Raw genomic sequence first — 27,845 nt, forward strand, 5'->3', positions numbered from 1 at the left:
CTTTTAATTTTAAGCCATCTTGCCTTCAGAATAAGGCTAATGAAAGAAATTACTGAAGTCACAAGCTGACTTAATAAAAAAATATGATAATGTTCAGATGAAAAACTGTAAGGAGAAATCAATGGGTACTTGAGCAGGCTGTTTTCATCCCCAGGAGTCTGCCTGCTGGGAACATTGCTGACACAGAGCCACATTCCCACTGCTCTTACATGGGGGCTCTGGCCCAGCTTGGGAGCTGCACAGCAAAAGCCACCACAAAACAATTTATAGGCTCATCTGGGTGTGCAAAACCCAGCCACAAAACAATTTACAGACTGATCTGGTGGTTTCATACTGTACTAAATAAGCCCCACCTGGGTTATGCCAGTAGGGATTTTTATTCTGCAAATATTCAGAGGATCTGGGGTTCAGGGCTGGTGAGATGGGAGCTGGCAGCTCCTGATGAGTTCCCTTGTCATTCCTAACCTTCCATCCCAGAGCTTCCCTTCAGAGCACATTTTTGGAGCAGTCAGGTATCACAAATCCCTTCAGAAGAAAAACATTTACGTGAGCATTAGTTACCACTTTTTTTTTCAGATGCCAAATATTTAACACTCCTGTACACAACAATAAGCTGAAAAGAAAAATCGTGACAAGTTGTTCTCGTGTTTTCAGGAAAATAATTTAAAAAGACTTTCAAGTACCAGAACACTTGGCTGTGAATTAGCTTTCAATTTTTATTACATTAATATGACTAATTCAAGAGCTTATTGAAGCCATAACCCAACTAACTAAGCAGAGTATAATGAAGTTTAAGTAGAAATGAAGGAATAATTAAAGATTTCTGTGTCATACATTTTTTTCTGCATAGTAGGGCCCACATATATCTGATCTTGTTCCAAAACAAAAGTCTTTCTTCCAAAAGAGAAAAAAAAAAAGAAGAAAATCCAAGTATTTTTGAAAATCCAGGCCTTTTCTCTGTTTTCCAGCCAATGAGGCTGCAGCATGGAGCAGCACAAACCTGCATCCCCAGCCTTGCTGGGGTGTGCACCCTGTGAGGTGACTTTCCAAGGCAAAGATGCACTTTGGAGATCCTCCATCTGCATTTGGCACATGATTGCTCCAACAGGAGTAGGAGACAAACACAAGAGCTCAGACTTCAACCCAGATCAGCTTCTGGAAAGGCAGAGCCCAAGCCATGAACTGCTGTGGCCACAAAAAAGGACAATTTATTACCACCATTCCCCCCTTTTTAAAGACCCTGGGATCATTTGGCCAGATAAACAATTGGCAATAGGGAAATTGTTTTCTTTCCTGGTTCACATCAAACTATTTCCAAGAAAAGGAAAAGACCTCTAAGTGTGATGCTCCTCCAGCGTGTGTGGGAGTTTAAAGAGCAAAGGAGGAGTTTAAAGAGCAACGACCATGTTGTGAGAGCATCCCCTCAGTGGGCTTAATTAACTTGTCCAGTAATTACTGATGCATGACTTGTGCAGCAAGAGGCTGCCCAGAGAAATGGCTGTGCCTCCTGCATGCTCCAGAAAGAAAAACATTTCTCCCCACAAAGCCCCACCCAGCATTACATTGTGTTTTGATGAGCACCTGAGCTAATGAGGCTCCCTGGGAAGTCACATCTCTTGCCATGTCCCTGAGTGGGGATTGTCCATGGACAGGGCTTTTATCAGAGCTGTCCTGCACTGACCCTGCTGCTTCTCCATCAGTTCATAGGCTTCTTTATTTCTGTGAATGCCTTGCTTGGAACATGCTGCCATCCTTGGGACTTCATCCCAGGAAGAAGGCACCATCAGACAGAGGAGCTGTTGCATCAGGGTGTCCAAGAGCCCAGGGACTGTGGCACCAGGCTGAGCATCCCAGCAGCCAGACCTCTGTGTGTGTGATGGAACCATGCAGCCTCCTGCTCTTGGCTCAGAACCTCCAGATCATTGGTCCAGATCAGCCTAACATTTTCTTAAAGCAAATCAATGTTTTCCACCAGGAAAAAATACTATTTCTGGAGATTCCCTGCGATGATGATTTGCATTAGGTGTTAATAAGGCAGCCCAGGGGAGCACAGCACAGGAGGGAGCGCCCAGAGAACACCCCATGGCAGAGTCAGGGATGCCCTGGTCCAGTGCTGTGACCTGCAGAGGTTCCTTGCAGCAAACCCAGCCAGAGCTCTGCAATCCAGCCTCTCTCCTTCCCAGCATCTCCCCGCCTCCCTCAGGCAAGGCTGATGGCCTCTGACTTGCTCTCCTTAATATATTTTTCCAGACTTCAGCTGAAGAGAGGAGAGGAAAAGTTATCTCAGAATGAAAGAGATAATGTGGAGGAGAGGAGCATGAAATTTCCTTCCTGGGTTTCAGCTCAGCCACAGGAAAGGTGTCCCAGGCACTCCCAAAGGGCAGTACAATCAGAAACATAACGGGGATTCAGAAGTTGCAAATACATCAAAGTCTCATCCTCACGTTTCTCATGCAAATATCTGCCTGGATGTGCTGCTCAGTGTCCCATCAGCTTCAGCTGAAGATAATAACCCTTTTCCTTGGGCAGATGAAAGGTTTGCATCAGCAGCCACACAGCTTAGTCACTTCACCAGCACAGAAAATGGAAGGGCTTTTTTCCTGAAATCACGTTCTACTTTTATTTCCATCTTTTATTCACAGCTTTGGGTTTGCTACAAGGCTTCAAACGAGCACGGAAACAAATTATCCTCTAGCATTAACCACCTGCAGAACTCATTTTCATTTAGGAAAGACTAAAAAACAACAAGTGCAGCTGGAATGTGTTATTATATCTGATGATAAGGCTTCCAGCCCCATCAGCAGCAGCTCTGTGTTATCTCAACACCTCAGAAGTGGCAAATATGCATCCAGATGCCTACTAAGGGGTCACAGATGGTCACTTCTGATCATTACTTTCTGAGCTCAATGAAACATGTTTAACACAAACCCCAGAGTGAGAGAAATTATTCCAGGCAGAGCAAGAGAAATACCAGATACTGGATGCCAGTCAGGAGCTGAATAATTCTAAAGAATTAAATAACTTTCCAAGCCCATCATTTTATCTTCTGGTGAATCCTGGTAAATCCTTCCCAAGACCTATCCAAATACCTTCCTTATACCCACATGATTGCTGAAGAAAAAAACCCAAACCACTCTTATGGTATTATTTATAAAAGGACTTCCAAAATGTGGTGTGCCACATGCAAAGGAACAGCAGAAACCATATGCCAAATCTGTCCAGAACCAGAGGGACATCCAGCCACCTGCAGCTTCAAATGACACAGGCAGAGAAGGATTCAGAACGTAAATCAGGTTTGGGCTTCATTTCTTTAGCTGTGGCAAGCTGGCAATCAGGGTTCTGTGCCCACCTGGCTTTACTTTAGGGATGGTCTTCATCTGCTGCCAGATGTTTCTTGCATGACATAAATCTGTGGTGTGCTTCACAGGAATAATTCTAAGGTGGTGCACCACATACTGGTGCAGGCACAATTGCTCTGCTCCCTATCCAGTGCAACAATAAAGACACTGAGCCTGAAATAATCCAGCAGGAATTTGCTTTTCCCAGAGGGGCAGGGAGTGCCACTATGGAGAGCCATGAGGAATGAGCTGGCACAGGGTTCATCATCCCCCCAGACAGAGGTTCCTCCCAAAGTCCGAATTATATGAAAGAGGAAAGGTTTTGCAGAGTGCACGTGGATCAGCACCTAACAGGGGCACATCCAGCACTGCAGCACGATGATTTACATTAAAAAACCCGTGGAGAGCAGCTCCATGGGGCTCCTGAAGGGGAGGAAAATGCTGCCTTCTCCCAAGCAAAACTAATAACTTTATCCTTCCCTTGGCATGTGCTCCATCACTGAGCACCTGGAGAGCACAGTAAGGGCCTCTGAAAGCCCAGCAACAAAACATGATTATCTCCAAAGCCCTGGTAACATAGAGGGAAAAAAACAGGGGCAAAGAATTGCCCAGAAATAGAAAGAAACAAAAGGAGGATTTTGTATTAAGTTTTCCCGTATTAATTTTGTATTACAGTCTCATCACCTGTGGTGCAGGGTTGGGGTTTATAACACATTCTGTGTACTTTGAGAGATGGTCTCTCTCCTCCCACTTGCTATCAACAGGATTTTCACTCACCAGCTGGGCTGAAATCCAGTGCCCCCCAAGGATGCTCTGCTCACCTAACCTGGGGTTTGGCTTCTTCCTGCTCCTTGCACTCCTTTCCTTGGCATTTAGGCAGATGATGACCAAGATGGGGCAGTTTTGCCTCTTTCACACCCTGTGCCAGCTGTGGCTCTGCTCAGCAGGATGGAAGGTGAGCAGCCCTGGGGCTGCACTGCACACCTGCATCCAGGCCCCTGCACAGCCATGTTTCAGTATTTCATATTCTTTAATAGTAATATTTTCACATGGTTTTCTCTGCAGCCCCTTGCCTTTTTAAGCCATCTGAGTTCTCATTAGCTGAGCTGCTGCCCAGATCCAGTTTCCAAAGCACACACCCACGTTCACTGGCAATGCTGGTGCCCAGAGCTGCGAGCTCTGCTCTGTGTGCTTCCCTCTGGAGCTCCAGGGCAGCAGAGCCCTCATTAAAAGCCACTAATCTGGAAAACACTGATTTTTCAAGGTAAACTGAGCTGACCTTCTCTGCAAACAAGCACAGTAAATCTGGTAGGCTCAGGATAAAGCACATTTCTTTATTCATCCCGTTCAAGGCTGCTCCCTGCCTGCACAACGAGACTCTGTGAAGCTGCACACTCACACCCTTGCACACTACTCACACTCGCTCACACTCTTGCACACCTGCTCACACTCTTGCGCACTACTCACAATCACACTCACTTACACTCTTGCACACCCACTCACATTCATGCACGCTCTTGCACACTACTCACACTCAATCACACCCTTGCACACTACTCACACTCACACCCTTGCACACTACTCACACTCAATCACACCCTTGCACACTACTCACACTCACGCACACACAAAAAAGCCCTGCCCCTCCCTACCCATGGCTGGGCCACCACAGCCCTCTGCAGCTCGGCTGTGGGCAAGGGAGGGCTTTCCCCCTTCCACACCCAGCTGGGCCCAGCCAGGATCTGTGTGTTGAGAACAAAGATTGGTGGAGCTGTTTCTGCACAAGGAAGACAATTTTGGGTGATTAAGGCACAAAATCCCAGAATCCCAGAAAAATGAGGTTGGAAGAGACCTCTAAGGTCATGGAGTCCAGCCTATGCCCAAACACCTCACCTAGACCATAGCACCAGTGCCATGGCCAGTCTTTTTTCAAACACATCCCGAGATGTTGGTTCTACCACCTCCCTGGGGAGAGCATTCCAGTACTTTATATTCTTTGGGTGAAAAATCTTTTCCTAATATCCAACCTACCCCTTTCCTGATGTAGCTTGAGACTGTGTCCTCTGGTTCTGCCAGAGACCAACCCCACCTGTCTGCAGCCCCCCTTCAGGGAGTTGTAGAGAGCACTAAGGGCACCTCTGAGCCTCCTCTTCTCCAGGCTAAACAACCCCAGCTCCTTCAAACGTTCCTCATAGAGCTTGTGTTCCCAGCCCCTCTCCAGCCTTGGCAACGTCCTCTTGGATCATTCTTTGTACCTTGTAAAACCATTTCATGGTTTATTGTCACAGATGGCCAGAACCTCTAACCACTCACTCACAAAAGAAGAATCTCTTGAAAAGCTCACAGAAACTCTGAGCAAGATGATAACACAAAAAATTCTCCTGCTAACAGCACAGTTAATATCCTGAAAAATATATCAATGCAGCACGTAGATTTACTAAGCTTAATCCAACAGTTTCTAAGCATAGTCACCACCTTAAGTAAAACAGACATTTAGTACAGTATGAAACATTTTCAAGTCTCTGCCTGTGCCAAATTCCTAATAAATTACATCAAAACCCTCCTTTTTTTAAATTTTTAATGGATGACTTTTTCTTGAAAAATATCACTCACAAGTGCATCAAAGGAAAGAGAAGGCAGGTTTAATTACAGCCTACAAGTAACCTAGCTGCTAGGAGGGATGGCACTTCCAAATGTATTAAATTGATGATTACTGTGTTGATTCTATTCATCACCCGGCAGGGCCAGGCAAAACTGGGACTGAATTCCTTGGAGGGATGGGCTGGACACCTCATGGGCAGCACAGAGGCAGCACAGGCAACTTCTTTGCTCTCAGGGTCCCCACTTTGGAAACACAGCACGATTTTCTGTGAAATTATCATCATGTTGCATTGAGATAGCTGATTATTTAATTCTGACATTTTGGTCCCATGCAGTGTTTTCAGCAGCACAGCCTGCTTGTAAACCCCGCTCTTCGTCTCCCCAAGGCCTTTCAGGAGCAGTAAATACAGCACTTAGCGGCACATCCATTTTGCTGTCAGCCTCAGACAGAGTTTTTAGATGCCAGCTGTTCGCGGTGCGCTTGGACTGCTGTGAATGTAAACTCTGTCACAGGGATAGCGGCTGTGACTATTTAGAGTTTGTGCGAAATGGATTCCCTATCTGCAGAAAAATATAAAATAAGTAACAGGAAGGAAAAGAACGGTTTCAGCCTGTGATGCTCATTCACAAAATCGTGACGCGGGGTTTCTGTGTGGTGCAATGTTTCTGAGCGGCGCGCTCAGGAAAGTGCTTTAAAACCCACAGAAACACAAATTTGTCCGGAAGGGCTCCCATCCCCTGCTCCGGCACCCGGGGAGCGCCTTTTCCACCTGGCCGGCCAAAGGACAGAACAAGCGTGTCCGAGCTCGGTCAGAGTGCAGGCGGGGCGGCGGCGGCCCCGCGCACCGGGAGCGATCTCAGAGAGCGATCACCGGGAGCGATCTCAGAGAGCGGTCACCGGGAGAGATCCCAGGGAGCGGTCACCGGGATGGATCACAGGGAGCGATCTCAGGGAGGAATCCCGGGGAGCGGTCACCTCGAGCGATCCCCAGGAGCGATCCCCAATAGCGATCCCCAGGAGGGATCCCCGGCAGCGATCCCCGATAGCGATCCCCGATAGTGATCACCAGGAGGGACCACCGGCAGCGATCCCCGGCTGCGATCACCAGGAGCGATCCCCGATAGTGATCTCCAGGAGCGCTCCCCGGTGCGATCCGCCGCAGCGATCCCCGGCAGCGATCCCCGATAGCGATCACCAGGAGGGATCACCGGGAGCGATCCCCGATAGCGATCCCCGATAGTGATCGACAGGAGCGATCCCCGATAGTGATCCCCGGCAGCGATCACCAGGAGCGATCCCCGATAGTGATCCCCAGGAGCGCTCCCCGGTGCGATCCGCCGCGCCGATCCTGCCCATCCGCGGCCGGGCCCTTTGCGGCTCCTCCGGGCCCTTTGCGGGGCTGCCGGGCCGGGCTGGGGGCTCGGGCCACCCCCGAGTGCCACCGCAGGGCCCTGGGGACACTGGGCTGTGTCACCCCCCCGAGCAGGGACAGCAGAGATGGGCAGAGAGCGCGGGGTGAGCCGGTTACAGCGGCGGAAAGGCTGAGAGGGATCACAGCACGGACTGGAAATCGCTGCCGGTTTCGGAGAGGTTCCGAGCCCCTGAGTGACCCCCAAGTGCCATTTCCAGCGGCCCGAGTGACCCCCTCGCCCCCTGTGACCCGTCCTGCCCAACCCGGCAGCCAAGCCAAGAGTGCTGCGACATCTCGGGGACACGGTAATGGCACAAACACCTCCGGCTTGCAGCACAGCTACACCCCAGCTGCTGTTACACACGCTGCCCTCCACTTGTTGGCCCTCTCCCTTACAGCAAAAGAAGTCATATATCCGTGTTTTTAAGCTCTCATTATTTCTTTCAGCTCAGTTTTGAAAGCAGACCACTAAAACAAATGAATACTCTTTTTGGAAAGAGGAGAGGATCTCTCTTTTTATGCACAAACTATCAATGCTACAAAACAGTCAGAAATGGCCTTTTTTTGATGACTGAATATTTAACATTTTGCCTATTTCCACTTGATAAGAAAGCCTGGGCTAATCCAATTTCTACTTGTAATCTCTGTAATATTGGACTGCAAAGGAGAGAGGGATTGTTCAGAACTCAGCTGAATGGGTTGCTAATTGCCAGAAGGAAATAACAAGATATTGACAGCATGAGGTAAAATTAAATCAGCCTTCTTCTCCTTCTAGATTTTGTAGGTATCTTGTTTATTACCAAAGTTGTATGGAGGAGAAGAAGAAATTAGAGCAGCAAATGTGCAGGTTTGGATATGTAACACACAACTGGCAGGGAACAAGTAAAAGAATAGTAAAGCAAGAAATCCCTGGACCCTCTTGCTGTATTTTTCCCAATGTCTTTGTTTCTCATGAATGCTTTTCTTCTGCCATTGAAAAATTATCTAAAAAACCTCCTCCCACATCCAGTCCCCACAGACAGCTTGCTCAGCCCTCCAAAGAGCAGCTGGACACGCCTGCTGCTGGATGCTGGTGCCCTAAGCACATTTACCCAGAAAAACCCCAATAAATTTGCACAATTGGAGCTGCAAGCAAAATCTACAATCTCCTTGAATGCCCCAGACATGACTCAAACACAAGTGGCTGGTTAGAATTAACATCTTGGTCACTTTTATGGTTTTAATGCAAGACCTCAGTGTCTTTCCATTCCCTAGAATGGAAAACCATTGATGCAGATGCACAATCCACAAAATAAGGTGCTGAGCTCCTTTCCCAGCTAGAAAGGTCCCTGGTGTGACAGTTCCTCACTCCATTTGCACAGATAAACCCTGCCAGCCCTCTCACTCTGCAGCAAGCACCAGCCTGCTCCTCCCAGAGCCAATCTGCCTCAGCACAAGACAGCCTCTCCCCAGGGACTGGCAGGGAAAACACCTGGGAAATTGGATTAGAAATAGAAAAAATGGCCTCAAATGTCAGCTCTAACAAGATTCCGTGCAGTTTTTCAGCTTCGTGCTTCTTGCAGTGACCTTCCCACTGGGTGATTTGTTTTTAAAGCCCCTTTTCTTTGGTGAGCCTGAGATGTTCTGTGTCTCCATCAGCACACAGATGCTGAGCACCAGCCTTGGCACCAAGCATTTCTTCACTTACATGAGAAATAGAGCACTGTATAGTTTAAATGACATGTTTAGAGAAGAATAAGCTAGAACTCAAAAACATCTTTCACATAAACAAAATCCACCAAGTGCCCATGCTCTTGAGAGCCAGAAATTAGAGCAAGACATGTAATTTTTGTGCAATCATTTTGTCCCTTTCAGAAGAGACAAGAACTATCTCTTGAATCAGTTAATCAAAATCTTGGCTGATTAAACCAGCCATAGTTTATTTCCCAGGGAGTTAATTGAGAACATTCCATATTCAGAAATGAAGCTGGTTTCAATGGGCACAGGCATCTCTGTAGTGCAGGCTTCAGACTAACACAGCATTCCACTGAATCAGGTTTGCAATGCAAATAGCCAAGATTAGGGAGGGGGAGAAAAAAAAAAAAAAGCCAGGAAAAAAATAATCACAATGATCATTGTTCTTGCCCAAGTGGAAGTACTTTCTGCTCAAATTTGAGAGCACTGGACTGCAGAAACCCAGACAAAAGCACAGAGCAGAGCAGTGCTCCTGAAGTCTCCCTGCACAATCCAAAAAATGGATTTTCTCAGAAGGAGATCTCACAGAAAAAGGACACCACACCTGGGTTGGGTGGGTGGTGGGAGGGCAAAGCACCTCCCATAGTGCCTGGAGGGACAGTGGCAGCCAAACAGAGCAGGAACAACAGACCTTGTCCACCAGAGGGAAATAAGGGCTGGAGCAGCAGGACAGCAGGCGGCTGTGCAGGAGGGACTGAAGGTGTGCAGGTCTGGAGCAGGGCTGTGCTGGAAGGGGGGTGTTGAGAAACTCATCTCACCTCTGGGCACTGATGCACTCAGAGAGCCAGAATCACTCTGTGGAAGGTGTAAGACTCATTTTGGGAGCTTCTGCCCCCACAGCTGGTGATGCCAGTGAAAGCAGGGGCAGTCCAAAGCTCCCTCCCTGCACTGTGGGTCCCTCCCAGTGCTGGAGCTGGCTTGCAGAGCTGGAGGCAGCACAGCTGTGTTGGCACAGTGCTCCTGGGCCTGACACACTCGGCTCCACTGTGGGACTGATTGGTGCAGGCAGAGGAGCTCATCAGGATCATTACCTGATTCTGGGGGGCCCTGCACCTGTCCCCCAGCTCTGGGCAGGCTGCTACCTACCCTGACCACACCCTGTACTGTGTTGGTGAGTTTTACAGCTGCTGCTTTGGTGCCAGTGCCCTCCAGCACAATCACTGCTTCCCCCTGGATCTTTTGGATGGGTGGCAAAAAATGCAGCACTCACATGGGTAAAATCGCTGCACCCTGAAGTGACCCCAAATTACTGATCTATAACACAGCTCCCTGTGACCCCAAATTACTGATTTAGAACACAGCTTCCCGTGACCCCAAATTACTGCGATTTATAGCACAGCTCCCTGTGCTCCCCGGGCAGCTGAGGGGTCACAGCAGGATCCTCAGAAGGATGCAGCTCAGCATCAGTTCTCCCCTCCGTGCCCTGCAAACACCTCTGGAGCACAGCCTGCCCCAGTCAGAGCCCCAGGGATGGGAGGTGGCACTGCCAGGGGCGGGACAGGCTGCACAGCTCAGTTCTCCATTTGTCACAATCCTCTGGCAGCAGGGACAGCCTGGGGGAGCTGCAAAGGCTTCTGAGAAGCTGCTGTTAATTATCCTGCATGCACACTCCAGCCTCTTCTAGTGTTTGCCACTGGAGAGAAGAGCTCATTTAGGCTGGGGAGAGGGGGAGAACAAAGCCATTAAAAGAGTAGCTGTAAGCCTAGCAAAGAGATAACAAATGACAGAGCAGCAGAATGCTGATGCCATGTCCTTGTCTCCTTGTGAATGGACCTGTACAGCTCATCTGAGCAGTCCTGCTCCAGTGAGCAGATCCCTCCCCAAAGGATTGTCCTCTCCAGCTATGAAAAATGAATGAGGCAGAAAAGGAATTGTTAAAATCCCCTGCAAGGGCTGCACTCGTTTGGTCAACAGCCATGACAAACGAGTCTGACATCCCAGTGCTTCCCCAAGAGCTCAGAGGTGCTTCCTCCATCCAAGGGGATGCAGAGGGGGAGTTGGTGCCAGCTCGGGCACCTGGCAGGACATGGGAGCTGTGAGCCAGACAAAGCTTTGTCCAGTATCACAGAAATATCTTTAAAGGATTTCATCTCTTCATTTGTGACCCTGAAACTTGTTTGATCTCACACCTGCAAAGACTTTTTCCTTTTAAAATTGATACATCTTGTTAGAAAAAGTAAGCAAGTGTGTAGACAACTGCAAATATAAGTGAATTTCCCAGGTAACCATTAATTGAATTTCCCAGGAAACCATTAATCCAATGTTTTCTAAAGCCCATTTCTACCACTAAGCAAAAAGTATGTATTTAGTTATGTGTGTCCATATGCGGCACATTATTTGTGCAGTTCCAGTAGCTTTGGTATTAATTGTAACATATCATTATCTCTCCAGTAATCTTCAGGCAGCTCCCCAAGGAGCACTGCTGAAACATCCTGAAATAACAGCTAAAACCAGTGATGAAAAACCACTCAGAAATGTTTTGTTCTTGCCCCCAGCTGTAGCTGGGAAGGGAGAAGGGGGGCAGACAGTGAGAGCAACAGAGAGAAAAATGCTACTTTTTTGTTGTTTATGAATACAATTTTGCCAAAAAACGCCAAGAGAAACACAGGACACCTTTTCCACGTTCCTGCTGCCAGATGAGTGATTTGGTGATGATGGGAGCCGCAGCACAGCTCTTGCATGGAGATAGCTGCTATAAAACCTGGCTGGGTGTTTGCAGCCCATGCCCAGCACCCCTCACCATTAATGCCCCAGAGACACTTCCCAGGCAGCCTAGAAGAATGGAAGCAGCTCATTAGTGCTGCTGGGTTATTCTGGAATCTCCCTTTCAGTTCAGCATCCTGCTGAGAGCACCCTGCTGTCATTGGGGGCTCTGGGACAGAAGCTCAGGCTCCTCCAGCCACAGCCCCTCAGACCCAGAGCAGCACAGCTCCTCCTGCATCCTCAGCCCACCTCATCCTCCCTCTCCTCTGCACAGATTTCCTCTCTTCCACTGTCTCCCCAGACAATCCCAGTCAAGAAACTGGTGCAGACATTCATTTCCTCCACTCCAGTAAGGCAGCTCTCTGATGCTAAAAATACCCCAGGAAATTGAATCAACATTTTGTAATTGGCTGGTAGCAGCAATTACTAATAATCAGCAGGAACATAATCTTCTTCATTTTCTCCTCTTGCTGTAATGTAATCTCAATAGCAAACTTTGCTTTGCACACTAAACAAACACAATGGCCAATATTAAAGAAAAATGGGGAGATAAAGCAGAGTTTCAGAAAACTTTAAAATAAATAATCTTCTATCAAATAGCAACAAAGCTGTGATTTTATGGCCAATATTAAAAAAGGGGAGATGTGATAAAGCAGAGTTTCAAAAAACTTAAAAATAAATAAACTTCTATCAAATAGCAAAAGACTAATTCAAACAGCCTTTGGGAAAGATCAAGTTAATATTGTTCCTGCGTTCCCCTGTGTAATGGAAAAAGGAAAGCTCCACTCCTCTCCTCTCACTCAGGGGCAGCATCCCCTGCCAGGCTCCCACAGAACCCATTCCAACCCATTCCCTGTGAGATACCCAGGGCACAGCAAGGGGAAAGCACACAGGACTTGGACTTGAAGGACTGTACTGGATGCAAGACTGCATCAAGCAAATTACCCAGTTCAAAGAGAAAAACACTTTTGCAGAAGGAAGCCTGGCTCTGGATAGGTCTTCTGAAGACTGAGGCAGCTCTTGCAGATTACAAACAAGGAACATTTTCCTTGCCCAGCTAGATAAATTTGCTGTAGATGTCTGTGCTTTGTAAATCAATAAACAAGTGCCAGTTTCATGCCAGGGTTTGGCTTGGAAGCGTGAGCAGCTCGTTGCTTTTCCCTCCAGCCAAGCAGAGCAGATGCTCTGCTGCTCTCTGCACGTTCCAGTCCCTAACAGGTATTGATGCCTCCATCAGCCAGCCTGGCCAAGGACAATCCCTGCTGGACTCTGGGAGCTCTTGTCACACTTGGGAGCTCCTCACCAAGGCTCCTTGCCAGCAGCACTGCTGCAGGACATTTACAAATGGCACATTTTCTCTCTGTCCAGTTCAGATGTCATCCCTTACTAAGGCTCAGAGAAGCTGCAAATTCCCTACAATCCCCAAGCAAAAACGGGCTGCAATCAAATTTCCCATTTCAAGGAGACCAAAAGAAACTTCCCCACACTCACCCCAAGTGTCCTGGATTGCACATGAACCATCTGCACCCTTCCAAAGGCCAGGTGGGCACAGATAAGCTCAGGCAATGCCAGAAATTATTTCAGAATAGGGGCAGGTGAGCACCCAAGAGTCCATTGGGAGCCCATTGGGAGCATCGCCTGGAGCTGGATAAGCAGACCCACAAAGCAGGAGGCAGCAGCTGTGGGAGAAGAGCCTTTAGAAAAGATGGATCATTCCCAGAGAGTTAAAGTAATAAGATCACTAATAAGATCACTAAACTTAGTAATAAGAGTAATAACATCACTAAACTTTCTTTGGTGCAGGGAAAGGTAAATACCAAGCTGGTCTTTGGTATTTTTGACCTTGGAAAACTTTGGAAAGTGCACACATTGAAAAGACATGATTTTGAGTAACCTCACATTTACTTTGCTCTTGGAAACTCTTCAGCAGTCCTTGTACTGTGTTGATGAGTTTCACAGCTGCTGCTTTGGTGCCAGTGCCCTCCAGCACAATCATTGCTTTCCACTGGATCTTTTGGATGGGTGGCAGAAAATGCACCACTCACATGGGCAAAGCTCCATTCCCCTGCTGCCAGAAGGATTTATAATCAACCAGATTATTATTTTTCAATCACTTGCTCACCTTGGAGATAAAGGGCTATTCCTTTAAGTGCTAGAACAATCACAGCTTTCCAGGGCATTTTTGGGATTGGAAGTGAAGTAGGCATGGTCCAGGTGCAGAGACACCACAAAGAGACAGGACAGGTCCATGCTTAGAGAGATTCACACTGCTGCCTTTTACAGTACAGCAAAGCTTTGAGATAAAGTGAAAAAGTGAAGAGGTATTTAAATGCCCACATTAAACTAAGAATCGTTTCAGATGCTGTAAAGGCCAGAAAATGGCCTGAAAAACCACCAGGACAAAAGAAATCATAATGGCTGTCAGGATAAGACACAGACCAAGCAGAAATGGAGATTTTACAGAGTTTTGCAAAGCAAGCTGCACTCCTGCAGCCTGTGCAGAGCTGCTGCACACCCTACCATGATCCAAACACTGTGAAATGGAAGGGTGTCAGCACCCTGGGCTTACTTGGTGTTGTCTGAGTCAATGGTGTGAAAGAGCTTCTCAAGTTCCTCCTCGTTGAGGTTCCCATCAGAAAAGAAGGCCTGGAACTCCTCCAGGGACAGCTTCCCATCATCTGCAAACAGCAACACAGCACCATTAGGGACAGCAAAGGGAGGGGGCAAGGCTGAAAATCAAGAGTTATTTTATAGATTTAAAGCTTCACACCAAAATTATCTCCAATGCCTCTGCAGAACTGTCCCTCAGCCAAAGCAGGGCTGGCAGGCCTCAGGGTGGGACCCTGCAGCTCTGGCTGGCCCAGAGCAGAGGAAGATGATGGACCAGAGCAGAGGAAGAGGATGACCCAGAACAATGAAGATGCTCCTGGATAGGGATGCAGTGGCCATTGGCAACTGGTTGGGTTCTTAACCCAAAGCATGGCTCAAAACCAAAGAGGAAAAACTGGTGAGCTTCATCCTAAAACTGAATTACATTAAAAAAATTATGGAGTATTTTGTCTACCCTATGTTCAAGTGATACAGGATGCTCATTAAAGGACATTTACCAGGTAGGAAAAGACCCTGGGCTGGAATTACAATAAAATTACAGCATTATCTTTTGCTATCTCTGCATCCTCTCCAGCACAGTCCATGTCCCTGCTCTGGGCAGAAATGTTAAATGGAAGCTGTTTCACTGATGTGGAAATCTGGCCATAGATTTTCTGTTATTTTATATATTGGTCCCAGTGTTCATCTAATACTGGGACTCCTTAAATGACCAAGAGGAAAAAGAAATTATCAAATTCATGTACAAGGGGCTAAAAGAAGGACTGTCACAAGTTAGACTGATAAGGTGACAATGGATTACAGTTAGCTGATAAATCAGGAGCCTTGCTCTGTGCTCTGTGGACAGGAACAGAGAAAGCTGCTCCTGTGAGAAAGCTCCTGTGAAGCTCAGCAATAAAGCAACAGGAGAGAGACAAAAGAAACTCTAAAGAAACTCTAATTTATCATTTCTTGTCCAAGCTGCTGACACCACACTCTGCTGTGCAGCAGTGCTTGGGGGGAATAACTACCCCAAGTCAAATATTATTTAAGATCTTTCCATTCATATCCACAGAAGAGTCACAGGCTCGAAATGCTGCCTACTTTGTGGTAGGAGAATGTATCATTTATTATTTAATCAAATCAATAATAAACCCTGCTGTTTCTTTTTCAGGAAATGATGCTAGAGGAAAAAAATTATCCAACTCTCCACATACACATCAATATTTCTTCCCCAAAGTAAGGCTGCTGCTCCTAAAACATACCTGCACTGCCAAATGCTAACCCAGTTTCCCTTTTCCCTTGCCTGGCACAGACAAATTTAGAGCAGTGATAAACTGAGTCTCAGATGCCCATTTAATTGGCAATTATGGAAGGAATACAGCAGGAGAGCAGTCTGCAGCAGCACTGGGTGAGGAGGGCACCATTTCCAGAGCACCACAATGGCTGCAGGCAGGGTCCAGCTGCCTTCATTGTTTTCCCCATTCCCTCCCCAAAATGTGACCTTTTTGCAGCAGGCAGGGTGCAGATCTGCAATGCACAGCTCAGGGAGTGGTCCCAAATCTGCTTTATTTTAGTTTACAGAACACTAAAGCACCTGCACTTCAGCAAGAGCCCGTTGCTTGAGCATCCCCCAGTGCCACCTGGAGGGTCACCCTGTGCTGCCACCCTGTCCTGGAGGAGACAAAAAGGCTTTGTCCAGGCAGGAGCCCCATCCCCAGCTCCCATCTCCCCCCGGCACCCCTGCACAAGGAGCTTTCCCCCCCCAGTGCTCCCATTTGTGCAGGATCCTGGCTAAGATCAAGGTTTGGCTTCTTCTGATCCTCCCTGGCGATGAATGCACATCTTCAAGCACCACGATCAAAAGGATGACAGCTTTGCTATCCCACAAGGGCTAAGCAATTCTTTATATATAGAACACTTTATTGTAAACCATAAATCAGTGCTTGTTCACCTTCAAACTGTCCTTCCACACGCGGGGCAGCAGAAATAAATTCCCAGGAAAGTCACATAAACCAAGTTCCTGGGAAAGAGAAACTGTAAAGTGGAGTGGATTTTTTTTTTTTTCAGGAGAGTTCTTTGATCTGAATTTACAGTTTACTTAACTCTGAAAAACACAAAGGTGTTGCTAAGTTTAAGGCAAAAAATCCACATCTTTCATCTAGTTTATATCTTATAACTTCTGTCTTGCATTTTACTCTTGCTCTGGGGTTTTGATATATATATACATATATATATATTTAGTAAAGTGCTCCAGGATGCATTTTTGCTGCAGTTTCTGAAATATCTGTGTTTGAAATCTGTGCCAAACCACTGCTCTGACTCCTATCTCAGAGTGTCCAGAGAGAACAGGCAGACAGATACCAAGTACCATGACAGGTCAGAGCACTGGAAATCAACCTGCACTGAATTTTTGTTGGCATTTAACAGCCTGAAGTAATGGAAAAACAGAATGATGCAAGGATCTAGAGGAAGGAGGAGGTGACAGTGAGTTTTATTTAATTTTTATTGTCTGGAGACCCCACAGAACTTCTTGAATAAAAGCATTCTGACCCCACAGAATTTGAATAAAAGTACCAATTTTATTTGCAAGCAGTGCTCAGGACTTTCATCTCCCCCCCAGCCACCAGCACCAAGAACCAGTCAGCTCAAAGCTGATGATTATTTAATGTAAACTGGAATCCTTGTCTGCAAGCACACAAAGCAAAAACCTTTCTGAGTAAGGAGATAATCCTTGAGCTGCATATCTATAATTGTGGAGCAGCCTGAGAGCCTGGGTTTCTGGAGCCCAGCAGGCAAAGATGCCTTCAGGGAACCTCAGGGTGATAAGAGGTACAGCAGAGAGGGGCTGGGATCTGCCAGCTCCGATTAAACTGTTAAAAAGCCCCTGGTGAGGAGGATTGGCCACAATGGCAGCAGCACCAGGTCCCCTGGCAGCAGCTGCTGTGATAAGGGAGAGCTGATGGGGCTCTGTGGGCCAGGAGGAGCCTTATCAGGACAGGCCCAGCTTCTCCTGCAGCACAAGAGTCTGCACTCAGCAGGGAATAATGGATAAGGCTTCCAGAAAGCAGCTTTTTGCAGAAAACTGCTGGGTTCAAGAGGTGCCAATTCTCCACAGGGACAGGCAGAGCCTCAGTTGGTTCAGGCTCACCCCCTCCTTGCCTTGGAGAGCTGCTCTGGGATCTTTCAGCCCGTGGGAGCTGCTCCTGACAGGAAGCATAAGGGGAAAAGTGAGATTCTTTACCATATCTTACTAAACCAAATAAAGTTTCCATCATTTTTAAGATCTAGATCTCTCAAAGAGAGAAAAAAATCACAAAAAACCAAAAAGAGTCACAAATACTTGTGTAGATCTAGGTGATCTAGATCTCTCAAAGAGATCTAGATCATAAAGATCTTAAAATCTAGAGATCTAGATCTACACAAGTATTTGTGACTTTTTTATCTGGGCTGCCATACTAAAGGCAGACAATCTGTTTCCACTGACTCCCTCCCTCCCCTTTACACCCAGCACTTGAGGGTAACGCCCAGCTGCGGCAAGGACAAGTGCCACTAACTAGAAATTGCCTCCCTCACACTGATGGGCTGAGAAAAGAGATCATCAGGCCACAGCTATCCTGCCATCATTCCTTCCTGAGAGTGCAATCTTCATTTTCCCCTAGCTTTTCAAAATAATTCAATCACAGGCAAAGACCAAAGCAAATTACCAGCCCAACAGAGTTATCAAAGTTAGAACTGACTGAAGAGGGAAGGACATGGGAGAGAGCATCAGAAAGCCCCAACTGGGATGTTATTATATCTCCATTTGCCATCATGAAAATGTGAGGAGTCCAGAAGTGGCTTTTATACCTTCTAACTCACACAATCAAGCTGTTCTCACTCGCTAACACAGCCCAGGGAAAAAATCAAACTGAGATCATAAATCGTCCAAAGTATAGGAAATCTGGTGGCTGAGTTTCTGGAAATTCACTCAGTGGTACAAATGGCTTAAAGCAGGTACAAAATAAGGTCACTGTTCTGAGCCTGAGTTTGCTAAATATGTTTTCAATTACATGAGGCTGAGACTGCTCATATATTTTCCAGATATATTATGAATATATTTTCCAGCTATTATTATGACTGTTCTTCATTATTTACTTTTATTGCTCTGTGAGCTCTAAAATGCTCTAAGCTCCACTTACTTGCAAGCGCCCAACAGCTATGGGTAAGCAAATTGGATTTTAGTGGGGCCTGTGAATAAAAATGAGAACTATTTTTCCTTATTTCCTGGGGGTATGCATGTGCAGATACATGAGCCAGCAAGAACAGGAATTGGCTTCCACCCTGAACAGGGATTGGCTTCCACACAGAACCTTCCATCCAGCCCCCTCATAAGCCAGGAGGAGAGACTTCATTCATTTAACCAAAGGGGAATGTGGGCTTGAGCTTTCCATCCTGGGCTGTTGGGGAAAATGACCTCCAGCCCCACAGGTCTGATCTGAACCTTTCCACTGGGCAGAGAAGGGCTGTGCACCACCCAGCCCGCTCCAAAAATCATCTGCAGCTCCTCACCACTGACCCAGGCAAAAACCCCAAATCCACCCACCTCAATTGCAGCCTCCCAGTGCTGTGCTGGGGCAGTGGCCCTCAGCCGGGAGCAGGGCTGGAGATTGATTCACCCCAGAGCTGGTGATTCACCCCCAGATTGCCCTGGTGAGGCTGCAGAGCCAGCACAGCCCACGTTTGGGTGGCTCTGCACAAGAACAGGGCCATGGGCACTGGAGCACAGCCCCTGCCAGTGCCTTTGCTAATGAGATGTAGCACACATCATTACAAGGAAATTACTACAATTACAGTAATTTTCTAGTGAAAGAAATTGACTGAACGGCTCCATAATTTTGAAACTTAACTAATGCCCAGCACAGCTGTTTGCACAAGGGTCAGTGCCACACCAAGCAGATAACCTGAGAGATATATTGGTGTTTCCAATGTAGTGAATAATCTGTATGAAGCACTCCTGTGCATTCCTAATGCAGCTGGGAATGCTGGAGGGTCCTGCTGGGCAATGCTGGCACAGGGCTGCAAAGGCTGGCCCAGAAGACAATTCAACATACAAAGCCAGGGATTGAACTTCAGGATCTGGGGTTCAACTCGTTGAAAAACACTTGATAAATGCTTTTCTGTGTGCTGGGCATGATCCCCTCCTTTGCCTCCTTGCCATGAGCACAGTTTTGATGTGCTGTTTTCCATGTGACCCAGGACAGCTCCTGTGGCAGTGCCCCCGTTTGGGGCAGCCTGGGCACACCCCCCAAAGCTCACTGGCACTGCCCCAGCAGCTCCAGCTCCAGCTCCAGCATCCCCTCTGTGCCATCAGCTCATGGAGACCTCTGGGGGTTTTATCTTCCCAGAACATCTTTCCTTCCTGGGCCTGGATGAGGCCTTGGAGGAACATCAGGTGTACAGAGGAAATGAAAGAACATCCATCCATTAAGGAGTCAGCCAGGTCCTCTCCCCAGTCATTCATCCCAGAAATGAAGATCATCTCTTCTTTGGGAATTTGGCTAACCTTTGTCTTCATCAAACACAATATTTACCCAATTATGCACTTCTCCTTTCTTCTTTGCAGCATAGGATGAAGTTCTGTCGTAAAACTGAAACTGGGACATACCCAAAACAAGGGAATGGCCCTGGATAGAAGGACTGAGGATTGTTTTTGTGGCTGGATTAGCCTTCTCATTTCCATTAAAATAGGGGAAAAGTGACTTTCATTTCAAAATTACCACCTCAGTCAGTATAAGATATTGAGGAATGACTTAAAGCCTGGTTCTTGTCTAGGGTGATGGGTAATGCTGCATGCACCAAGCAGACAATGCCTGGGAATCTTCCCTGTAGGACTTGGGCTGGAGAAAAATGGCATTTCCATTGTAGTCAGAAAACTGCACCTCATTCCCATCAGAAATTGCCTGGGCATTAAGCAGTGTCCATTAGCATGCCAGAATTTTCCCCAAGCTGCTCCGCTTTTATCATGAAATCAAGCCTTTTGTCATCCTAGAGTTAGAAGTAATTTTGAAATTATTTTTAATGGCAGCTATAGACAGTTATCAAATGTAAGCTGTAGGTAGGGAGACAGGCAGGACTGATATAACACATTTTCTCTCACTATCTTTTGTGAAGACTCTACTTATTTCCCACATAATTCTCAGCCTGCTGTAATGACCTGATTTAAATGTGTGTGTGAGGAGGGGTGGTTTCTGTGCTCACCCATTATATTGGACTTTTGATCACAGGTATCTAGGAATGCCTTCCACAGAAATTCCAGGTTGTTTATAAATTAAGTGCTGGAATTAGTCTTCCCCAGGGTGTAAATAGCCTGGCTGATTCAATGTAATTGCTGCTTAATAGAGGTTATAGCAAAAATCACCCAAACATTTAGAAGAGGATTCAGACAGAAATGCCTGTAGCCCACAGAGCTTTCTCCAGCCACCATTTTCCTCCAGAAAACAGGAGATAACGTGCTTCAGTTTTCCTTTCACTATCCAGGCTATTTGCTCTCAGTTTAAAAAGAAAAGGAATGTCAAGAGCTGATTTCAGTGCATTTGTTTCACACCTGCAGCAGCACAAGGGAAGCAGAGTCAGCCCCTCCAGGTGCTCTGTACAATTGCTGTGGGCTGCAGGGCATTGAGCCCTGTGTGGGACCCTGCGTGCACGAACATTGGTCTGGCTTGGGGCAGAACAGGGGGAAACACTCAGGCCAGGAAAGCAGAGCTTGCAGGCAGCAACCACCTGGCAGAGAACTCATTTTGAGAGGCAACAGGTGAATTCTCCATGGGTGCCTTGGGCTCCAGCCCGGGCAGCCAAGAGAAGTCTTTGCACCAGGGTCAGTGTCATAGCACAAAGCAGACCTCTGGGCTATGGACCACAAATAAACAGTATTAAATACATAAATAAACAAATAAATAAATAATGGAGTGTCCTTTTTTTTTTTTTTTTTGTCAGGATAGAATTAATTTTCTTCCTAGAGGCTGGTACAGTGCTGCACTTTGGATTTAGTATGAGAATAATGCTGACAACACACTGCTTGCTGCTCTAGTGGCTGATGAAGGGATTGGGGACATCCCTTCACCTCTGTTCCTTCACTTTCCCCATCAGGAAATCTCTGTTTCCAGGCTGCTGCAGCCACCAGCAGACCCAGCTCAGCTCCAGACACACAACTGCCTCTGCCTCTCAGTTGTTTTTCATCTTAGTTGACCTGAGACTGCCTTTTTATATTGGGTGCTATTAAATGGATGACTGACTTTGAACAACCATCGCTTTTTAGCACCTTTGATTTATTTACTCATGTGAAGGCTCTGCCCTGTGAGCTCCACAAGCACAGGCGCAGCAAAGCAGGAGGTTCCTGTGCAGAGCCTGCAGCTCCTGACCCAAACTGCCTCATTATCCCTCCCAAAGGCTTTGGTTCTCCACATATCCAAACTCCTGCCCTGCTCTCTCCATTGCTATTTAGTCTCACCCCCTCTCTGTCATCCTGAACATCTACTGAACATTTACCTCCTTCTCCATTAAAGTGCCTCCAGTGTCTCCCCTCCCCACAGGTCCCACCTTCTTTTTATATTTGAACCCTTAGGTGTAACATGCGACATTGCAGACTCAGCTATACAAAATCTGAATTTCTGTTTTAGAGGAGATTGTGCAGAGAGAAGTGGTTGCAACATCATCAACCTTTGATCTCTACCACTTGATCCCCAAAATTTCTCTTTATTCCCAGGCAGCCTTGCTGCAGACCCTTTCTACAGTGACCTTCCTGAAACACTGTGCACAGATTTGATATTAGGAAAAATTTCTTTACTAAAAGGGTGGTCAAGCATTGGAACAGACTGACCAGGAAAGTGGTGGGATCACCCTCTGTGAAGGCATTTAAGATTTTAGATGTGGCACTTGGGGACAGTGAGAGACTCCAAGGGCACTCCATGATCTTAGAGGGCTTTGCCAGCCTTGACCATTCTGTGATTTAAACAACATCAGCAAACTTTCCTCTACCAAACCCCTGTCAAAGCCATGAGCCACTAGCAGCCTCTCTAAATATTTGATCTAGAGTGGAAATGAAACACAAAGACAGCACAGCTTGTTGTTAATATGAGATCACTCTGTGCTTCAACCATCCCAGAGCAGTAAATCCTGACTTCAAAAGTTCTTCCTTGCATTTAAGGCAAAATCCTTACAGGGAGACCTTGCTAAAAGACAGCAGAACTTATCTCCTGCAGTGCCCTAAAAATAACTATTCTGGACAAGAATTACTACAGACAAGGAAAAATGCAATAAAATAAATAGTAGGAGGAAAAACTGATATTTGGATACTTATACTAAATTATTAAATAGCATAGCTGCTATTTTCCTATGCAAAAAATAGTTAATTTTCATGCATCAGCAAACTGCAGTGTGATACATGACTCCCTGCAAGGTTAAGCATTTCGTTGTGTGCAGAATAGAGGTGGCCTGGGAATCACAGAGAGAAATTTAACTCTGCTCCTGAGCCCTGCCACATCAAAGCAGAGCAAGGGGTTTATTTGGGAGACTCCTTTGCAGTTCCCCACTCTCACATCAAAAGCTGTGCATGGTTTCAAGCTGCTGCAAGGCTCTTACTCCTGCCATGCCATGGTGATCCTCCAGGGGCTTCCCACTGGGGAGATTTCTGCCGGGAGGGAGAAGTCTTGGGGCAGAGATGTAAAATCACTGCAGCACCTGCTGTGCTCCCCTTCAGGTCTCCTACAGGAATAATGTGGGATCTGAGGGAGCTCCTGCCTGTCTGAACTCCAAGAGACCTTCACCATATCTGAAGAAAAAGATATGGTGAACCATACCCTCTGAGAATCTCCCCTGGGGAACACCTTCAGGGTCCCCCTGCCCAGGCTGGCTGAGCACAGGTCACACACACACACCAGAGCCTGGCCTCAGCAGCCAGGAGGGAAACCTGGGTTTCTCTGTAGGGACAAGTCAAAATATCACTTCTGAAGCTTATCAGGTCACTTCTCATCCCTGGAAGTGTTCAGTGCAAGGCTTTGAGTAGCCTGGTGCAGTGGAATGTGTTCCTGCCCATGCCAGGGATTGGAACTAGATGAGCTTTAAGGTACCTGCCAACCCAAACCATTCTATGATTCTCTGATTTACTTTATTTCCATCTCCAGGTGGGCAGCCAAAGGCTTCATTTTGCTGGAAATCAGTCCCTGAAGCTCCCTCCTGCACCCAGACAGAGCAGCAGAGCACAAGTGATGTTCTCAGGAAATCGCTGGAACAGCCCCAGCAAGGGCACAGCTGCTCTGCTGCTGGAGCAGAGGTTGGATGTTCTGTGTGTCCCACTGGGTTTAAGGAACAGCTCAGTGCTCTGACAGCAGCAAACCCAGAGCAGGGGGCTCACACAGAGCTCTGAGTCCTGGAAGAGCAGCAGGGGATGCACGGCCATGGCAAACAGGAGAGAGATAAAGGAGAAAATTTTAGACAGCAGGTGCTGCGTCTTCAGATGTGGGGGAACACCATAACATACTGACAGTAACCTCATGCATTCTTAGAACACACTGGAGCCTATAGAGGGCCCTCACACTGTCTCCTGCCAAATTAATGTCCCCACTTCTGATTGGGAACAGCTCAGATCCCAGATTTAGAAAGGCAATGTAGTTCTGTGCTGTGCCTGAGTGGGAATGGGCTGGCTGAAACATTTCTGCACTATCAGTTCCAGGCAAACTGTCAGCAACAAAGTTTCCAAACTTATCATTAAAATTTGTCAGAAACATCAAAAGGAAAAGTAAACCTGGGATGATAGATCAGGAAGTTTCAATCAAGCCAAAGCAGAAGCCAACACTCCCAACTCCAGCGCACCCCAGCTCTGCAACAGCCTATTAAATCCAGATATCTTGGAAAGCTCAGAAAAAAGGCACCAAACAGCCCCAATTCCCCTCTGCTCCTCATTAACCAGCCTTCCTGCTTGCTTTTTTAACCTGCAGATACTTGAATATTTCAGAGAGCCAAGGCAGGGTTTGCACTATTTCCAGCTCATTATACCCAGCAGCCAGCTTCAAAATGAGGAAGAGGCAAAAGAGGAAAAACTTATGGAAATGCTTGGTGTGGCCTCTCAGCAGTGTGGTCCTGGTGTGGCCAGGGCATGGCAGGGGCAGAGCCTCCCTGGGGCCGAGGCTGTTCTTGGCTGGCTTGCAGCACCACGATGGATCTGGGCACAGCCTGGGGATGCTGCCAGAGGCTGCTCTGTGAGAGATCACTGCTGGCAATTCCCTGTGAGCTGCTCTGTGAGAGATCACTGCTGGCAATTCCCTTTGAGCTGCTCCTGGGGATCACTGCCACCAGCTCCCCTTGAGCTGCTCCTGGGGATCACTGCTCCACACCACAACAGCAGCCTCTCTCAGGGATAGCCTGGACAGGAGCCATAGGGAGCATTTCAACTGTGCTTTCATTACCCAGGGAAGCACAGCGTTCATCTAAGGGAATTGCTGCAGGTAAAACAGTAACACCTGGTTCGATTTCCTGATCTCTGACAGCAGAAGTTACATTTCAGTCTAACTGGAGGATTCAGTCCAACAGCCAAAAGCAGTGCCCAGGGTGCAGTGACTGTGCTGGGTCCCTGTGTGATGGTGGCGTGTCAGGAATGAGCCGGGGGCAAGTCTGAAAAACCACCTGGGTTCTGTCACTGCAACAGTTCCTCTGATTCCCCCTTGTAAAATAAGCATTATCTGTGCATAGCAAAGCCTTGCAGTGGATGGGAAGGATGAGAAGCAGTGGATGGGAAGCAGTGGATGATGAGAAGCAGTGGATGATGAGAAGCAGTGGATGGGAAGCAGTGGATGATGAGAAGCAGTGGATGAGAAGGATGAGAACTGAGAAGCAGTGGATGAGAAGCAGTGGATGATGAGAAGCAGTGGATGAGAAGCAGTGGATGATGAGAAGCAGTGGATGATGAGACGCAGTGGATGAGAAGGATGAGAACTGAGAAGCAGTGGATGGGAAGCAGTGGATGAGAAGCAGTGGATAAGAAGCAGTGGATGATGAGAAGCAGTGGATGAGAAGGATGAGGAGCAGTGATGGGAAGCAGTGGATGATGAGACGCAGTGGATGAGAAGGATGAGGAGCAGTGATGGGAAGCAGTGGATGATGAGAAGCAGTGGATGAGAAGGATGAGGAGCAGTAATGGGAAGCAGTGGATGAGAAGGATGGGAAGCAGTGGATGAGAAGCAGTGGATGGGAAGCAGTGGATGATGAGAAGCAGTGGATGATGAGAAGCAGTGCTCTGAGTGACCTCCCACCAACACCCACCAGAGGCAGGCAGTGGCAGCGGGGCTGTTTCCATGTGGTGGCCACTGGAGCTGTTGACTGTTGACAAATTAGCAGCAAATTGCTGCAGATTAGAGAGCTACAAACTCATCTCTTTCTGCAGTCCCATGAAACAATATCCAGATTGCATTGGCAGCATCAACAGTTTTCCATTCAGCTAACAAGCTGTGCAGAGATGAAGACAGCAAATTAAGCTAACACGAAAAGCAGATTCCTCATTTGCATTCTCAGAAGGCAGAAGAAGTTTCCTGCCTGCTTTATCATCTGCAGCACACAGGACATCCAGCCCCCCGTGCCAGGGCTCAACTGGTGCTTGAATATCAAATGCAGAGCCTGCACCATTAATTACTTGTTTCTCATGTTAGTTCCTGAACTGTAAAGTCCAGGTGGAAACCTACAACACTGACCTCCTGCAACATTAATCCTTCATTTCTTGAAACTCAGCAGTCTCAAAACCCCTGTTGAAAAAAGTTTCAGGCTCTAAACAAAACAACTGCTCATGTTTGATGGTCCCTCTCTGAGAAACCCCTTTGCCAAAAGATAATTTTTTTGGGAGTAGTCTCTGCTTCAGTACAAATGAGAGCCCAAGGGGTCCCTCCCCACGGGATGCCCTTGCAGGTCTCCAGCACGGTCTGTCTGTCCTGGCTCCCCATGGCTGCAGGGGGACAGCAGCCAAGCCAAACTTCACTCAATCCACCACAGCTGCTCTTATTTTTATGCTTCCACTTAATAAGCTTCTGCATTTCCCATTTATTTTCACAGTGGAAATGTAAGCCCTCTGCTCAGTGTCTCCAGCTATTTGTCCAGGGCAGGATGGGTGTCTCAGCCCTGTCAGAGATATTTAACTTCTCTAAGGCAAACAATGCAGATCTCTTGTACACTCTTTCATCCAGCAAAGCCTCTGAGCAGCACAAAACAGAGCAGTCCTGCAGGGAAGGCACATCTGCTCTGAAAAGATTGCAAAGAAAAAACAAAACCTAAATACGTTTTTCTGTTCCAGCAAATTCAACTAGCACCTCTTTAATCACAGATTTCTACTTTTAACAAAGCTGCAGCATGAATATCTTCTCTGTTTATTTTTTGCAGTTTGTTCATTTCAAAAGTAGGTTATTAAACCTCCAGAACTCTTATCTAGGTTTTTGGTTAAGGGAGAAGAAAGATAAGGTGTTTTGCTGCCTTTTCTGCAATGACCCATGCAGCAGAGAATAAAGTACAAATGAAAAACCACAAATTAAACAAATGATGGAAACAATAGTAACAAGAATCGCTGCAGCTGCCCCGCAGAACCTCCCCCGACCACGGCACGGCTTTCACAAGTAGGTCAGGGCTGGCACCGAGAGCTGAGCATCCCCACAGGCAGCTGAGCATCCCCACGGGCACCTGAGCATCCCCATGGGCAGCTGAGCATCCCCACAGGCAGCTGAGCATCCCCCTCTGCCTCTGCCGTGCTCCGCCCTGTCCGGGCTGCACAGGCACCCAAAATCCCTGGTGCCAGCTCAAACGGCAGAAGGAAACTTGTGTGCCACCTCAAGATCCCTGTCATGAAGCCCCCTGGCCCCTGCCTCTCTCAGCATCTCCCCCCAGCTCCTCCTGTGCTCACATCCCAGCCTTGCCCGGGCACTCTGCGGTCCAGCCCAGCCTGTTTTACTCTGGCTAAAGCCAAGATGAGGAAAAAAAAAAGGGCATCTGAAGGACAAAGTCATTGGAAAAATGCCTACAAGTTTGTTTGTTTTTTTTCAGGTTTTTTCCCCTCAGGGAAAAATGGGGTCATCTGGCTTTTCTTCTTAAAGAAAACTTTCAAAGGAACATTTGAAAATCCCAGACCTAAAGTATTTCGAGTTTTGTTTCAGTTTAATCCTCATATCTTCTCCTGAACACTGACAACAGCCTCTCAAGTTTTTACTTTTCCACAGCAAACCTGAACAGGTCACTGAGTTCCTAAATAGGAAAGGATGAGGGAAAAAACCTCTCTGTTGCAGTTTTTCATTGAAAATTGAGAACCATAAATGCTCAAACCACTGGGGTGAGCTGTGCATGGGACTGTTTCCTAGCACAGTGCTGGGGAAGGGTCTCCCTGCTCACTCACCCAGCCCTGCTGCAGCACATCAAAATGCTTCTTTGGGAGACCGTGTTTCAGAGGAGTCTTTGTGAATTTTTA

At 47.2% G+C, this 27,845-nt stretch overlaps 1 protein-coding gene across 1 annotated transcript in view; it reads right to left on the reverse strand.

Annotated features, from left to right (window-relative positions):
- Positions 1–27,845, reverse strand: part of NECAB2 (N-terminal EF-hand calcium binding protein 2) — a 71,281-nt gene that overhangs the window by 19,178 nt on the left and 24,258 nt on the right. Inside the window, exon 3 of the mRNA XM_054269322.1 lies at positions 14,358–14,466. Coding sequence (XP_054125297.1) covers positions 14,358–14,466 — 109 coding nt within the window. The remainder of the gene's footprint in view (positions 1–14,357; positions 14,467–27,845) is intronic.

The sequence above is a fragment of the Melozone crissalis genome, unplaced genomic scaffold, assembly GCF_028551555.1.
Source record: "Melozone crissalis strain CALT ecotype California unplaced genomic scaffold, PUWL_Pcris_2 ptg000007l_1, whole genome shotgun sequence".
Taxonomy (NCBI): domain Eukaryota; kingdom Metazoa; phylum Chordata; class Aves; order Passeriformes; family Passerellidae; genus Melozone; species Melozone crissalis.